This window comes from Gopherus evgoodei, chromosome 1 (genome assembly GCF_007399415.2).
Source record: "Gopherus evgoodei ecotype Sinaloan lineage chromosome 1, rGopEvg1_v1.p, whole genome shotgun sequence".
NCBI classification, from domain to species: Eukaryota; Metazoa; Chordata; order Testudines; family Testudinidae; genus Gopherus; species Gopherus evgoodei.
The window spans coordinates 12,339,435-12,354,809 of record NC_044322.1 but is presented as its reverse complement, the minus strand read 5'-3'; the positions used below and the strand labels follow the sequence as shown (position 1 = coordinate 12,354,809).

Sequence of the window (15,375 nt, the reverse complement as noted above, 5' to 3'; positions counted from 1 at the left end):
CTTTTTGATTTCTCTTTCATTAAGGGACTTCTGGTATTGATTCCGTCTATTATTTCTCAGTTTCTTTGGTGTCCTTGTTTATAATGGGTTTTCTTACTAGTGTTCTTCTTCCTATTTCCCCACCTGTAGAAGTTCGGCAATGTGCATAAAACATCAGTTAACAGTCTTACATAGGTTGTTCTTTTCACTCTTCTAAAGTTTTATTGCCCCATATTTTATAAGGCATAGGTCAAGCCAAGAGGACTTAAAGCAGGGGGCGAACAAATTTAAGCAATGAAAAATGAGAAGTTACTTTTTGGGAACTAAATAAGTCTAATAACTTGTCTGACCAAGGAAGCATATCGGGGAAAGTGTAGTTTCTGCAATAGCATTGCTTGCTGCTTGATTTATCTCCCTGGCAAAGGTTATGCAAAAGGTTTAAGCTAGAAATGGGACACTTTCTCAACAGGAATTAGACCATTCTGACTGTTTTTTCCAACCTGTAAAACAAATATATATGCAAAACTCAACCATTTCTGGAGTTTGTTATGTTTTCTATATTAGACTTTGTACCCTCCTTCCCCACCCGCCCTCTCTTCCTGAGCCAAGTGGCTACGTTTATCAGGCAAAGCTCCCTGGGAAAAAAAAAGTCCCATTATCCTCAAAAACCACCAAAGCAATAGAAGAAGAGAGCACAAGTCCCTAATCCTGTACCAGGGTCCTTGCTACAGTGGAGAATGCTTAAAAGAGAGATGGCTACTACGGGCAAGATTACAGTTTCCATTGTTTGTGACATCCTTTGAAAGGGCTCATTTCAACATGAAAAATGGCCTTGGGAGCTTCTGGCACACACACATTCCCCCTCTATAATCTTCCGTGTTAGAGCTGAGGAAGCAGAGTGCTGGCCTTCGGTGATGGAGCCCCATTTAAAACTTACCTTTTTTTCCCAATCGACCTTCACAGGGAATGATTAATTGCTTGGAGGTAGCCTCTTGTCAGTTAGCCTGTGATCTTTGTTCTCTGTGTTCAAACCATCTGCTGAGAACCTAGGATTCGGTTAGACTGTTTCATAGTCTCTTTTGTACTTATTACAGCTGAGCAAGAACAGGGCCAGGGCTCCAAGGATCTCAGGCTAAAATTGGAACCCGAGCTCTCTGCTCACTAATAGTGGAAGAGATTTATAGGCTCATCCTTTCCAGCATCTTGTGATTCTCGAAGGTCGTTCCAGCTATAAGCAGAGGGCCAGGAACCTATGAAACAGAAAATACCCTCGCATGCCTCAGTATAGTAATTGCTGAGCCATTGCTTGTCAGAGCCAGAAGGCTTTGTGAATCTAGGGAATTATCAGAGTAGCTTAATGGGCTGGTGTGTTTCCTTTCAAGGTGTCTGGAACTTAAGCAGGTCATTGGAATTCTCATTAACCCTAAAGGAAAAACACAACCTCAAACCTGTCAGTATATGCTGTGACCGCATTGTGTTCTGCTGTATTAGAGCCAGCAGTTGAGCAAATCTGCCCTCGCAACTTAGCCTGACACTTGTCATTGATCCGCAGAGCACTGCTACTGGCAGTTTCAAGAGATGGGAATAGTTTGATGGGACTTTTCTTCCTCTCACGTGCCCTATGTGCTTTTATATAAACAGATGATCAGTTCCTCCATTCCTTGTGGTTTTGTATGTTTCAGCTGGTGGATGAAATTCACCTAGGGGCAATCAGTCAGTGGAAGGCCTCTTTGCACCACTTACATTAAGAGGCACTTTAGTGGCATAGAATTCTTGTGCAATAGGATCTTCTTAAGTAGGACACCCAAATGGATTGTCTGTCAACTCTATTAAGAGATTGACCTTATTAAAACTTAACATTCAAAAAGACTAAAAATTAAATATTTGATTAAATAAAAGTACAGAAGTAAAAGGAATTCAATAACATTTCATCTCTCTTTCTTCTTTTATAACCTGAGTCAGCAAAATAAGCAAGCATGTGGCTTAACTTGAAGCCTGATCTCAAATCCCACTAAAGTTCACAGGTCTTAAGCACAGGCTTCAAGTTAAGCTCATGTTTATGTGTTTTACTGAATCAGGGTCTTATCTCTATTTGGAAATTTCTCTTAGGGTATGTCTACACTACGGGTTTATTCTGATTTTACATAAACTGGTTTTGTAAAACGGATGTATAAAGTCGAGTGCACGCGGCCACACTAAACACATTAATTCGGCGGTGTGCGTCCATGTACCAAGGCTAGTGTCGATTTCTGGAGCATTGCACTGTGGGTAGCTATCCCGTAGCTATCTCATAGTTCCCATAGTCTCCCCCGCCTATTGGAATTCTGGGTTGAGATCCCAGTGCAAAAACAGTGATTCTGGGTAAATGTCATCACTCAATCCTTCCTCCATGAAAGCAACGGCAGACAATCATTTCACGCCCTTTTTCCCTGGATTGCCCTGGCAGACGCCATAGCATGGCAACCATGGAGCCCGTTTTGCCTTTTGTCACTGTCACCGTATGTGTACTGGATGCTGCTGACAGACGCGGTACTGCAGTGCTAACAGCAGCATTCATTTGCCTTTGCAAGGTAGCAGAGACGGTTAACATCCCTATTGCACCGTCTGCCATGCCATTGTAAATTGACGATGAGATGACGGTTATCAGTTGTTCTGTACCATCTGCTGCTGTCATGGGTGCTCCTGGCTGGCCTCGCTGAGGTCGGCCGGGGGCGCATGGACAAAAATGGGAATGACTCCCTGGGTCATTCCCTTCTTTATGTTTTGTCTAAAAGTAGAGTCAGTCCTGCCTAGAATATGGGGCAAGTGTACTAGAGAACCAGAGAGCACAGTCGCTCTGTGTCAGAGCCCCAGAGATCCCGCAGAAATGATGAGCTGCATGCCATTCTAGGGGGTGCCCCTGCAACAACCCCACCCGTTGCTTCCCTCCTCCTCCAACCCTCCTGGGCTACCATGGCAGTGTCCCCCCATTTGTGTTATGAAGTAATAAAGAATGCAGGTATAAGAAACAATGACTTTTTAGTGAGATAAAATGAGGGGGAGGAAGCCTCCAGCTGCTATAATAGTCCAGCCAGTACAGAATTTTTCTTTAGACATGAAAGGGGGTGGGGCTGATAGAGCTCAGCCTGCAGTTGCTATGATGAAGACGGTTACCAGCCGTTCTGTACCATCTGCCGGGAATGACTGGGAGTCATTCCCATTTTTACCCATGCGCCCCCAGCCGACCTCACCGAGGCCAGCCAGGAGCACTCACGGGCTGATGATGATGGATAGCAGTCATATTGTACCGTGTGCCACCGGAAAGGGGATGCTGGTGTTCAGCACTGCAGCACCCCATCTATCAGCAGCATGCAGTAGACATAGGGTGACATTGAAAAAAGGCGAGAAACATTTTTTTCCCTTTTCTTTTTTTTGGGGGGAAGGGTGTAAATTGATGACATATACCCTGAAACACCCGGGAAAATGTTTTTGACCCTTCAGGCATTGGGAGCTCAGCCAAGAATGCCAATGCTTTTCAGAGACTGCTGGGACTGTGGGATAGCTGGAGTGCTCAGTACCCCCTCCCTCCCTCCAGGAGCGTCCATTTGATTCTTTGGCTTTCCGTTATATTTGTCATACAGCACTGTGCTGTGGCCTCTGTCTATCATAGCCTGGAGATCTTTTCAAATGCTTTGTCATTTCATCTTCTGTAACTGAGCTCTGATAGAACAGATTTGTCTCCCCATACAGTGATCAGATCCAGTATCTCCCGTACGGTCCATGCTGGAGCTCTTTTTGGATTTGGGACTGCATTGCCACCGTGCTGATCAGAGCTCCATGCTGGGCAAACAGGAAGTGAAATTCAAAAGTTTGCGGGGCTTTTTCTGTCTACCTGGCCAGTGCATCCGAGTTCAGATCGCTTTCCAGAGTGGTCACAATGGTGCACTGTGGGATACCGTCCGGAGGCCAATACCATCGATTTGCGGCCACACTAACCCTAATCCGACGTGGCACTACCGATTTCAGCGCTACTCCTCTCGTCAGGGAGGAGTACAGAAATCGGTTTAAAGAGCCCTTTATATTGATATAAAGGGCCTCGTTATGTGGATGGGTGCAGGGTTAAATCGGTTTAACGCTGCTGAATTCGGTTTAAACGCATAGTGTAGACCAGACCTTAGAAGCCCAAAGCTCACAACAATGTAATATCTGATTGAGTATCATCAACTTAATGACACCATTCAAATGCATTCCCATTAAACAGAAATGATGTGAATAATGTCTCAGCTAAAATGCTGTTCATGCCCTTCACTGTCACTGAAACTGGGCTACTCTGATATCTTGAGAGAAATAGTTAAACTGGAAATCCCTTTCAGTGGAATGGGTTTTAATATAGTTTTTGAACATTACCCTATACCAGAAAACAACATTTATAAAGTCCTTTTAGTGTTAACATGGCATCGTACTGTTCTGGTAGCATCAGTATAAATGTTCTATCCCAAATGTGGCTCCCAAACACAAAGATTAAGCTTTCTGTCTACCAGCTCATGCTGATCACTGCAGCTTCTGAGCATCTCGCCATTCATGACTTGCATTAGAAATGGTGGGGGAGGAGCATTGTCCGTTTTATAGAAATAGATAAATGTTTGGAATAAAGATTGTAACCACTGTGTCAGACAGGTGTGTTGTGACCATGTATTATAATACATAAGTGAAACAGAAATGATTTCCATCTTGGGGTTAAGCTGATAGTCCACTTAATCTCACCTTTCATGGAGGTGAGTGGAGAGAGTGTTTTGTAGACAGGGAGGCTGGATGAGCGGGTTCATATTCCCAGCTCTTTAATGGTCTGAGCAAGTTGCTTATTCTCAGTCTCCCTATTATAAAATGGGGTTAGTGCCTAGGGTGTTGTAAGGCTTAATTCATGTCCATACAGTGCTTTGAGATCCTTGAATGCATTAATAATATTTATTATTATTCATATGATTATAATACAGTAATGTAAGATGCTATATAGTTCCAAAGTATTTATTATTATTTTATAATTATAAATGTAATTGATTGCCTCCAGTTGATACTAGACATACAGTTTATTAGTATGAGCATAAGAATGGATTTCACCATGTAACATTCCTTTGTTTTCATTTTACTTTTGTTCTTTCCAGAATCCGATCTATTTCTCGTGCAGAAATTTCTGAAGTGCAAAGCAGTTGTTGAGAGCTTCCTAGGGTGGGAGCTGTTTTTGTCTCATTTGACTGCATAGCCACAAGATGCTACAGTATTGTAAACTATAAATATCAAAATGGGTCATTCCGGAACTTTCTATCTCTTCCCTCTCCCTTCCCCCCCCCCCCAAATGTAGTGGACTGCATGGATCCCACCTGTTCTGGAAGAGGAGTGTGCGTACGGGGAGAATGTCATTGTTCTGTTGGCTGGGGAGGAACGAATTGCGAAACACCAAGAGCTACCTGTATGGACCAGTGCTCCGGACATGGGACCTTTCTGCCTGATACTGCACTCTGCAGCTGTGATCCCAACTGGACCGGACACGATTGCTCAATCGGTAACTGTAACAGTGACTTTTTTAAAAAAAATTATAAAATATTAGCAGTTGGGTCTGCAAACATGCACTGCAAACTGGGCATGACTAGAAGCATAACTGCTATCACTCAGCCACATAAATAATTCTGCTTCTATTGGTGAATGTATAGTAATAGCCCCATTAAAGCTACCTACGCCGGCTATTGTTCATTATATTGCTATGAATTTAATTTACAGGTTGCATATCGCTGACTGTTGTGTTGCTAATTCTTGATGAAACTTTGTAGCCTCCAAACTTTGTAGCTTTCGGTGTTTGACTAAAGAATACTTAGTAATCTCACAATCATATAACAGTGAAAAGAGAACGGAAGCCTTAGAGATGGCAGTTCTACCTTGGGTCTGTTCTCCCTCTAGTGTTTGAATGAAGGCCATATCTACACTATGGGGTAAGTCTACTTACACTACAGCTGGAGTCGATGTACCTTAGGTCGAGTTACCACGGGATCTACACTGCGGGGGCTCAACCGGAGAAACTCTTCCGTCGACTTACCTTACTTTTCTCATCAGGGGTAGAGTACAGGGGTCGACTGGAGAGCAATCTGCAGTTGATTTGGTGGGTCTTCACTAGACCCACTAAATCGACCACCACTGGCTCGATCTCAGAGGGTCAATCCTGGCTGTAATATAGATGTAGCCGAAGTATCTTGTAGGCCAGGGGTGGCCAACTTGAGCCTGAGAAGGAGCCAGAATTTATCAATGTACATTGCCAAAGAGCCACAGTAATACGTCAGCAGTCCCCCCGTCAGCTCCCCCCGCCTCCGCTTCCAGTGCCACCCGCCCACCGGCAGCCCCACCAATTAGTGCCTCCCCCTCCCTCCCCGTACCTCCTGATCACTTGTTTCGTGGTGTGCGGGAGGTTCTGGGGGGCTGGGGAGAGGAGCAAGGACACTGCAGGCTCTGCAGGGGAGGGGCACTGCAGGGGAGGGGGCAGAAGGTGTAGAGTGGGGGCAGGACCTGTGGCACAGCCAGGGGTTGAGCAGTGAGCAGTCCCTGTCACATTGGAAAGTTGGCGCCTGTAGTTCCAGCCCGGAGTTGGTGCCTATACAAGGAGCTGCATATTAACTTCTGAAGAGCCGCATGTGACTTTGAAGCCACAGGTTGGCCGCCCCTGTTGTAGGCTGTGAACTAGAGAATAAACCTTAATATGAAGAACTGTAGGCACTTGTAAAAGATCATGCAAGAAGGGACATAAATACCTGCAAGTATTTGAAAGGTGCAAACACCTACCACAGAAAGTATTTTTACGTGACGTCTCCAGGTTGTTAACATATTGGAGCTTAGACTTCTCATTCCCCAGCTAAACAGGAAGCTTCTTGGAAACCAGCAGTAGGTATCTGAAATAGAGACTCAAGAAAAATGATACACAAGCTTTTTCTCGCTTTTTTGTAAGAATAACCCAGTTTTTAAATGGCATCCTGGAAATACCATATGCACGTTAGTTTGGTAACTCTGGAGCAATAGTCTGCTTGGCCTTTGTTCTGTATTCTCTCAACTAGAAGTATAAAGAAGACAGCTGCTGACCACATCTGTAGTGGTTTCTTTACCCTATACAGCTATTGAGGAACTAAGCCACAAAAACAGAGTATAGTTCTGGGCACTGCGGTACAGACACTCTCTGATTTATGCAAGCATTCCATTCCAGAACGCTTTGCTAACTCAAGTTTTGCATAAGTCGGAAACATATACCTGACCATTACACACACAGAAAAATAAACCAAACTATTTCTAGCTTACGGAACCTTTTCTGTAAGTGCAGATTTGCATAAATTGGGTTTGCGTAACCCGGGGGGCATTTGTATTGTCAAGCAACTTAAATGAATTTGTAGAAGAGCAAAAAAAAAAACCAAAATAAACTCTTAAGAGAACTGGAAGGATTGATGTGGGAGTAAATATGACAAGTTGAATAAATAAGAATAGTTTAGCTAAGGCTGGCCTTACCATGAGGCGAACTGAGGTGGCTGCCTCTGGTGCCAGACTGTTGGTGGGGGTGGGGGGGCACCACTAGGACCCAGAGTGTAGAAAATTGTGTCTGCTGCTGATGCATATGTATTTTCTCTGCTCTAGATGCACAGAGATGGTGGAGTGCTGTGCTGGAGGAAGGAGGGCAGGCAGGAGAAAAGGGGAGAGGGAATAACAGAAAGCAGCAGGAGATGCCGGGAGAGAGGGGAGAAGGAGTCTCTTATGCACCTCTCTAGCACCCCCAGGAACCTGGACTGATCAGCACAAGCTTCTCAGGGAGCTCTTGTTTCTTGCTACTTCCTTGAACCCACTTGAGGAGAACAGGCAGTCTGTTGAAGTAATAGGAGCCAGTTAGGCCCTTCAGATGCTGTCGTCTTCCCTCACTCAGGCTCTGCTACCAGCCTGCTTATTTGTCCCCTTCAGTTGTGTTGAGAGCCACTCTAGCTGGCACAGAACAGCAGTCATGAGTGAAAGAAGAAAACGCCCCTCTGGGGCAGCATTCAGAAAAAGAAAGAAAGCAAAGGAAGCTTTTCTGTCTAAGCAGGAAGGAGCTCTGCTGAGATACATAGACACAAATGTTCATGGTGAGCCTTCCAACCCCAGTGAGGATGTGAGTGGTAGGAGATGCCTGATCTTCCCATTAGTCAGAGTGCAGGTGACCTGGCAGCTACTGCAGCATCCATATCTCCATCTCAAATGGATGTAGCCACGCACATTCCTGAAGGAAAGTGTAGCTCAGAGAAGAGTGTGGTGGAGGTGCAAGAAACAGGTGCTGCTGAGTTTAATTCTTTAAGTCTAGATGATCCAGGACTGTGGACCCACTTGAGCAGTAGCCTGAGGGACTTCCTTGTACTGCATGGGCCACAGCAAGTGAAAAACTTCATGTTCCTCAAAGACAATGAAAACAGAAGTTTCCATCCAACACATTACTGGTGTGAAATCCCTAATGGTGACAAAGTGGAGAGGCCATGGCTTATGTACTCAGAAACGCAGAATACTGCATACTGGTTTGGTTGGAAGCTCTTCCCAGTCTAATTTTCCAACCACATTGGGCTCTACAGAAACAAAGGCCTGGAAAAATCTGGCGAAAAATCTGGCATGCCATGAAAAGGCAGCCAATCACCAGAGAGCATTCCATAGATGGAAAGAGCTTGAGATGAGACTAAGGTTAAAGGCCACCATAGATGATCAGCATCAAGAGAAGATTGCATCAGAGTCTCTTTACTGGCAGAATTTTCTAAAAAGGCTCATGGCCATTGTGAGAATGCTTACTACCCAAAACCTAGCACTGCGTGGCACTTCAGATCAGCTGTATGTGCCGAACAATGGAAACTTCCTTAAAATTGTGGAGCTAATGGCTGAGTTTGATGCTGTACTCCAAGAGCATCTGAGAAGAGTCACCACCCAAGAAATATACCACACCACTACCTTGGAAAACAGTTCAAAATGAGATCATACAGTTCCTGGCAACACAAGTCAAACAGAAGATTGTGGCAGATCTGAAGTCAACAAGATATTACTCTGTTATTCTGGACTGCATACCTGACATCAGCCATATGGAACAAATGACTTTAATGGTGCGTTTTGTAACAACAACAGAACCTAGTGAAAATGTCCCTGCAATGGTGATTGTCAGAGAGCATTGTCTAGAATGTATTGACAATGATACTACAGGAGCTGGTATGACAAATGTGCTTCTTACAAAGCTGGAAGATATGGGAATTGCGATAGCTGACATGTGAGGTCAGGGCTACAATAATGGTGCCAACATGAGAGGAAGGAACAGAGGTGTGCAAACACAGATCTGACAGTTAAACCCTTGAGCTTTTTTTGTCCCATGCAGTTCTCATTCATTGAACTTGGTGGTCAGTGATGCAGCATCAACTTCTAGTGAGGCTGCTGAATTTTTTACTGTAATTCAAAGCATCTCTGTATTTTTCTCTGCATCAACTCATCGATGGCAAATTTTTAAGCAACATCTGGCAACATCCTCTCTGACACTGAAACCACTGAGTGCCACATGGTGGGAAAGTCGAGTAGAGGCGATAAAGCCTATCAAACACTGAATTGGGAAGATAGATGATGCCATAGTTGCCATTATAGAGGATAATGCTATGACAGGAACTGTTTGTGGGAGAACAGTGGCAGAGGGAAATGGAATCACCAGAAACATACATAACTTCACATTTCTTTGTGATTTACTGTTGTGGCATGACATACAGTTTGAAATAAATGTTGTAAGTAAGAGACTCCAAGGTATTGACCTTGGTATATCTGGAGCAATGGAACAACTGGACAAAGCAAAGTCATACCTACAGTCTTACTGATCAAATGAGGGATTTCAAAACGTTCAGAAGAGTGCACAGAAGTTGGCAGAGGAACTTCACACTGAAGCTATTTTCCCACCCATTCAGGAATACAAGAGTCACCAAAGAAGACGACATTTTTATTACAAGGCGTAGGATAATCCCATAAGAGACCCCAAATAACAGTTCAAAGTTGAATTCTTTAAGCAGGTGCTAGATTGTGCAATACAGTCAGTTGAAGAACATTTCATGCAGCTCAAGGAACACTGCAGTATATTTGGGATGTTGTATGATATTCCAAAATTCCTCACTATACCTGAAGAAGACCTAAACCAGCAATGCAGGGCACTAGAGGCAGAGTTGAGACATAATGACATGCGTGAGGAGGAGGAGCCTCTTATGTACCTTCCTAGCACCCCCGGTGTGATATTGATGCGAGTGATTTAGGTGATGAACTTGCAAGATGCATTTCAGCAGGATCATCTCTAAAGACTGTTCTGGAATATCTGTGTACAAATAAGATGACCACCCTCTTTCCAAATACTTTTGTAGCTCTGCGCATACTTTTAACAGTTCCTGTAACAGTTGCCAGTGGAAAACGCAGCTTCTCCAAGCTGAAGTTAACAAAAACACATCTACACTCCACAATGACACAGGAGAGGATGGTCGGCCTTTCATCCATCTCAATAGAGCATGAGCTGGCCCAGACTGTGGACCTTCAGGAAGCAGTTCAAATCTTTGCAACCAAAAAGGCACAGAAGCACCACTTCAATTATTCAAACAGATAAAAATGCCAGTGCTTACTATGTAGACAAGAAAAGTTACATTTGCTGTTCAGACATTTGAAAGTTAAGTGCTACTTACAATTTTTGAAGAAGGCATTTTTAAGTTGTTAGTTCTTCTTTATTGGGGTAGGTAGGAGAGCATTACCATGAGAGGAGTAGAACAGTTAGAAGGCAGAATTGAGACCTTTCAAAGTTTTGGCCCAAGCGAGGGGGTTTTGGCTGTGTCATTTGAGCTTCCTGCTTCAGGTGCCAAAATATTGTGGGCCGGCCCTGAGTTTAGTTAAGGGATTACTGAAGTGTGTGGAGAGTAGGACCATGTTAACTATCTACAAGTATTTGAAGAGTGTAAACTCCAAGGTTGGGGAGAAACTATTTAAGGTGGTTCATGGGGTTATAACCAGGAGTGATGGGCAGGACCGGCGCTAGGGTTTTGAGGGCCCAAGGCGGACAGCAATTTCGCCGCCCCGTGCGCTGGTCCCGCGGCTCTGGTGGAGCTGCCGCAGTCGTGTCTGCGGGAAGTCCACTGGAGCCGCGCGAGCAGCCGACCGTCCACAGGCACGACTGCGGCAGCTGCACAGGAGCTGCCTGCCGCCCCCTCCGGACACCCTGGACTGCTGGCTGCCGCAGCGGTGCCTTGACCCAGGGTCAGTGCGCCTCCACGGCAGCCGGCAGCCCAGGGTTTCCCTGGGCCAGGGGATCCCCGCCCCTGGGCTGCCGGCTGCCAGGGCAGTGCCCTGACCCAGGGGACACCCTGGGCTGCTGGCTGCCGCGGAGGCGCCCTGACCCAGGGGACACCCTGGGCTGCTGGCTGCCGCGGAGGCGCCCTGACCCAGGGGAGACCCTGGGCTGCCGGCTGCCGCGGAGGCACCCTGACCCGGGGGACAGTCTGGGCTGCCGGCTGCCGCGGTGGCGCACTGACCCAGGGGACACCCTGGACTGCCGGCTGCCGCGGCGGCGCCCTGACCCGGGGGACACCCTGGACTGCGGGCTGCCGCGGCAGCGCCCTGACCCAGGGGACACCCTGGCCTGCCGGCTGCCGCGGCAGCGCCCTGACCCGGGGGACACCCTGGACTGCGGGCTGCCGCGGCAGCGCCCTGACCCGGGGGACACCGTGGACTGCGGGCTGCCGCGGCGGCGCCCTGACCCGGGGGACACCCTGGGCTGCCGGCTACCGCTGGCAGCTCAGACTCCCTCTCTGTCCCAGCAGCAGCGGCTGCTCAACCATTTAAAAAAAAATTGGGGGCGCTTATTGGCGCCCTGAAATCTCGGCGCCCTAGGCAAACGCCTAGTCCGCCTAAATGGTTGCACCGGCCCTGGTGATGGAACATAATTTAAAAAATTGACATTTAAACTGAATAGGAAGAAAATCCTCTTACAAGTGAAATCGAGTTAGTTGAAGAGTATTCTTCCAAAGAAAGATGTGAAAGTCCATTCATCTGTGACATTTAACACTAGATTAGCCAAAGGTCTTGCATATGTTGTATAGGGAACAGTCTTGCGCTGGCAAGAGGACAGACTGGGTGATTTACTCTGGTTTTTTTCCCCAAGCATTGACATCTTTGATTCCTTATACTGCAACATGTGTAAGTGGGAGAGGAAATGAGAGCTTTCAGCAGTTTTGCAGCATGATTGACAACTGAATTCTGAATTCTTCCTCTGAGATTACATAGTGGTTTTAAGATTGTGAGGATGAATTTGGAAAATTTTTGCTTGTGCATTCGAACACGCACACATCCCAACTTTGGTTACATATGACCACCTGTAAGATCATGTGTAAACACACAACCTTTGCTTCTACCACATTCATAAATCCTTGTAGTGTAAATTTTCTCTGGCAGAGGTTATACAGGAGAAACTTCCGCAACATCACTTCAAGGCTTCATTCTTCATAGAACCACATGTAACATTAAGGGTATTGTGCTTTGCCTCACAGCTACAATTGCAGCTAAGGTCATTTATAAAGACCCATTTATAACCTGGACACCTCTAGTGGATTGATGCCTGGATTCTGACGAACAGATTTACTCACCGAATGAGTGTGAGAGTAAAATGTAGTGTGAAAGAGTATCAGTATATGTAATAGCACATGGTCACAACCAAGAAGATATGTCAAATTCTTTTTTTGTTTGTTTAAATATTGTTTATAGTTCCATAAAATAGAAACAAAGGTAACAGAAAAAATATACAAACCAGGGGCTGTATTCTGTGGTCAGTCACACTGGTATAAAATCCTAATGCAGCAAAACACTGAAACGTGTTAAATCAAATCCCTATTCAGCAAGGCAGTTAAGCATGTGGTTAGAATCCAATGCGATCCAAAGGACTTTGACTGCAGAGACTGCTAATTCCTAAGGATAGCTTTTTTTCTGAGACACCATGGTGAGGAACATGGGGTGAAAACAGAGAGGATGATTAACCAGTGGAACAAACTACCAAAGGAAATGGTGGATTGTCCGTCTCTTGAAGTCTTCAGATTAAGACCAGATTTCTTTCTGGAAGAGATGCTTTAGTCAAACACGGGTTATTGCACTCAACACAGGAGTAACTGGATGCAATTCTATGGCCTGTATTATGCGGAAGGTCAGACTAGATGATTTATTGGTCCATTCTGGCCTTAAAATCTATGAATCTCTATGATAAATAGGTAGACTTAATCTGACTTCTGTGGGACTCTTGGGCCACAAGGAAAGCATGATGAGATGCTTAGTTCTACATGAGTCAGCAATATTGTTAGAATGATTTGTGTTGCTCTGTTGTATATTTATTTATTTAATGATAGTTTGGAGTTTGGTTTTGCTGCCGTATAAAAAGAGCGCAGTACAGTTTGCAAATTCTGCCCTATTCTACATCTTATGGAAAGAATGAGGACCTTAATGGCTTGTTCAGTGCTATATCTTTTGAAGTCTGTGCCAGTTGCAAGAGCAGTCTTTGGAAGGGCAGCAGCCACACTCATTCGGGCCATTAACCTTTTAGAGGGGGAAAAATGCAAAATGCATCTTAAACCAGCCTTTTTCTCTTTTTGTTCTGGGGACAGTCATTCTGGGATCTCTTTCTTCCCAGGCAAGCTGGCAGTTTATTTCCCTCCGCAGGAGGATCCCAAATCAATATTTCTATTTCTCCTGGGAAGGGAGGTAAACACAGGGGTTGTCTTTTGATAGGGCCAAAAGGAGAAGGAAAACAAACCCAGACAACCTCTTCCTTCTCAGCAGGATAGCATAAACAAACATAAAAGAGTCCCTTTGCAGCAGGGTTCAGCTAAACAGCTCACTGCAGAATGGAAAATTTAGACACCACGTATCAGGGCCTCATCAACTCTCTGCACTTCTTAACGAGCCCCAGCCAAGGGCTCTTCCCTCCAAGCACGGCAGATAATGCAGCTTCCAAAGAGTAAGGTCTCTTAACCTGTTTGTTGCCTAGCCAGGGGAAGGGAGAGAGGAGGATGCACCTATAAGCTAATGTTCTATCACAAAACTGAATTTGACACCCAGTTTTCTAAGCTACTTAACACATCATCAGATATGTCTGAATAATCAGGATTCAGCAGAACAGGGAAACATGGTGGCAGTTGCTTGAAAGTCAGATCCAAGTTATGGAGGGTCTACGTAATGTGGCTTCCACTCTTCTTGTAATCCTTTTGATATCTATTCAGATCCAGTTTTCCCTGAGAAATCTGTTCTGCCTCTTGATGGAATTTATTACACGTTATAAAATGAATCCAGTGAGAGATACTGTACTGTCATATGTATCATGTATTTTCCAGGTAGCACCTTCCCAGAGTCTTAGTGTTTAGACTTCCAACATTTATATACAAGTACTTATAAAATCTGTCCATATTTAGCTGCGTTCATGCAATGTAGTTGAATGGGACTCTTTTTTATTTGTTTCTCTTGGTTCCTACCTGTGTTTTATCAACTTCTGTCGTCTTCTCTTTCCTGGCATATAGAGTTTTTCCTTTAATAAATCCTTCCATAAGGGAGGTCTCTGTCTGAACCGTGTGCTCCTCCGCACCCACTGGCTTTTCTCCAGCCCTGACTTTAAAAACTCCTCTATGACCTTTTTAATTTTACATGCCAGCAATCTGGTTCCATTTTGGTTCAGTTGAAGCCCATTCTTTCTGTACAGGATCTTCCTCCCCCAAAGGTTCCTCAGTTCATTATAGATCTGAATCCTGCTGCTGAACATCATCACCTCATCCATGCATTAAGCCCCTGTAGTTCTGCCTCTCTAAGTGGCCCTGTGCAAGGAGCTTGGAAGCATTTCGAAAATGTTAACAAGAAGCTCCTGGACTTTAATCTCTTACCTAGCACCCTAAATTTGGCCTCCAGAACCTCACCTACCTTTCCCTATGTCGTTGGTACCTACATGTACCATGATCACAGTCTCCTCCCCAGCACTGCACATAAGTCTATCTAGATGTCCTGAGAAATCACCCAGCAGGCAATTCCCCAGGAGGTTCTCCAGGTTATCACAAACCCAACTATCTATATTTCTAATAATTGAATTCCCCGTTACTTTTACCTGTCTTTTCTTAATAATAGGGGTCCCCTCTTCTGGAGGGGTAACCGCAGTGTGAAAGGATACCATAACATCATCTGGAAGGAGGATCACAACAATGGGATCATTTCTCTCTGCTCCAGCTTGATATTCTCCTTCCTTGAGACTTTCATCCTCCTCAGCGGCACAAAGGCTGTCAGACTGCCTGTGCTGTGTCCCTGAAAGTCTCATCTGTGTACCTCTCTGTCTTTCTTAGCTCCACCAGTTCTTTCACT

General features: G+C 45.1%; 1 protein-coding gene across 6 annotated transcripts in view; it reads left to right on the top strand.

The window, feature by feature from the left end:
* TENM4 (teneurin transmembrane protein 4) overlaps positions 1 to 15,375 on the top strand; it is a 546,329-nt gene that overhangs the window by 360,063 nt on the left and 170,891 nt on the right. For all 6 annotated transcript variants that reach the window (XM_030558332.1, XM_030558336.1, XM_030558355.1 and 3 more), the window contains exon 12: positions 5,318 to 5,518. In XM_030558332.1, the coding sequence (XP_030414192.1) occupies positions 5,318 to 5,518 (201 nt within the window). The remainder of the gene's footprint in view (positions 1 to 5,317; positions 5,519 to 15,375) is intronic.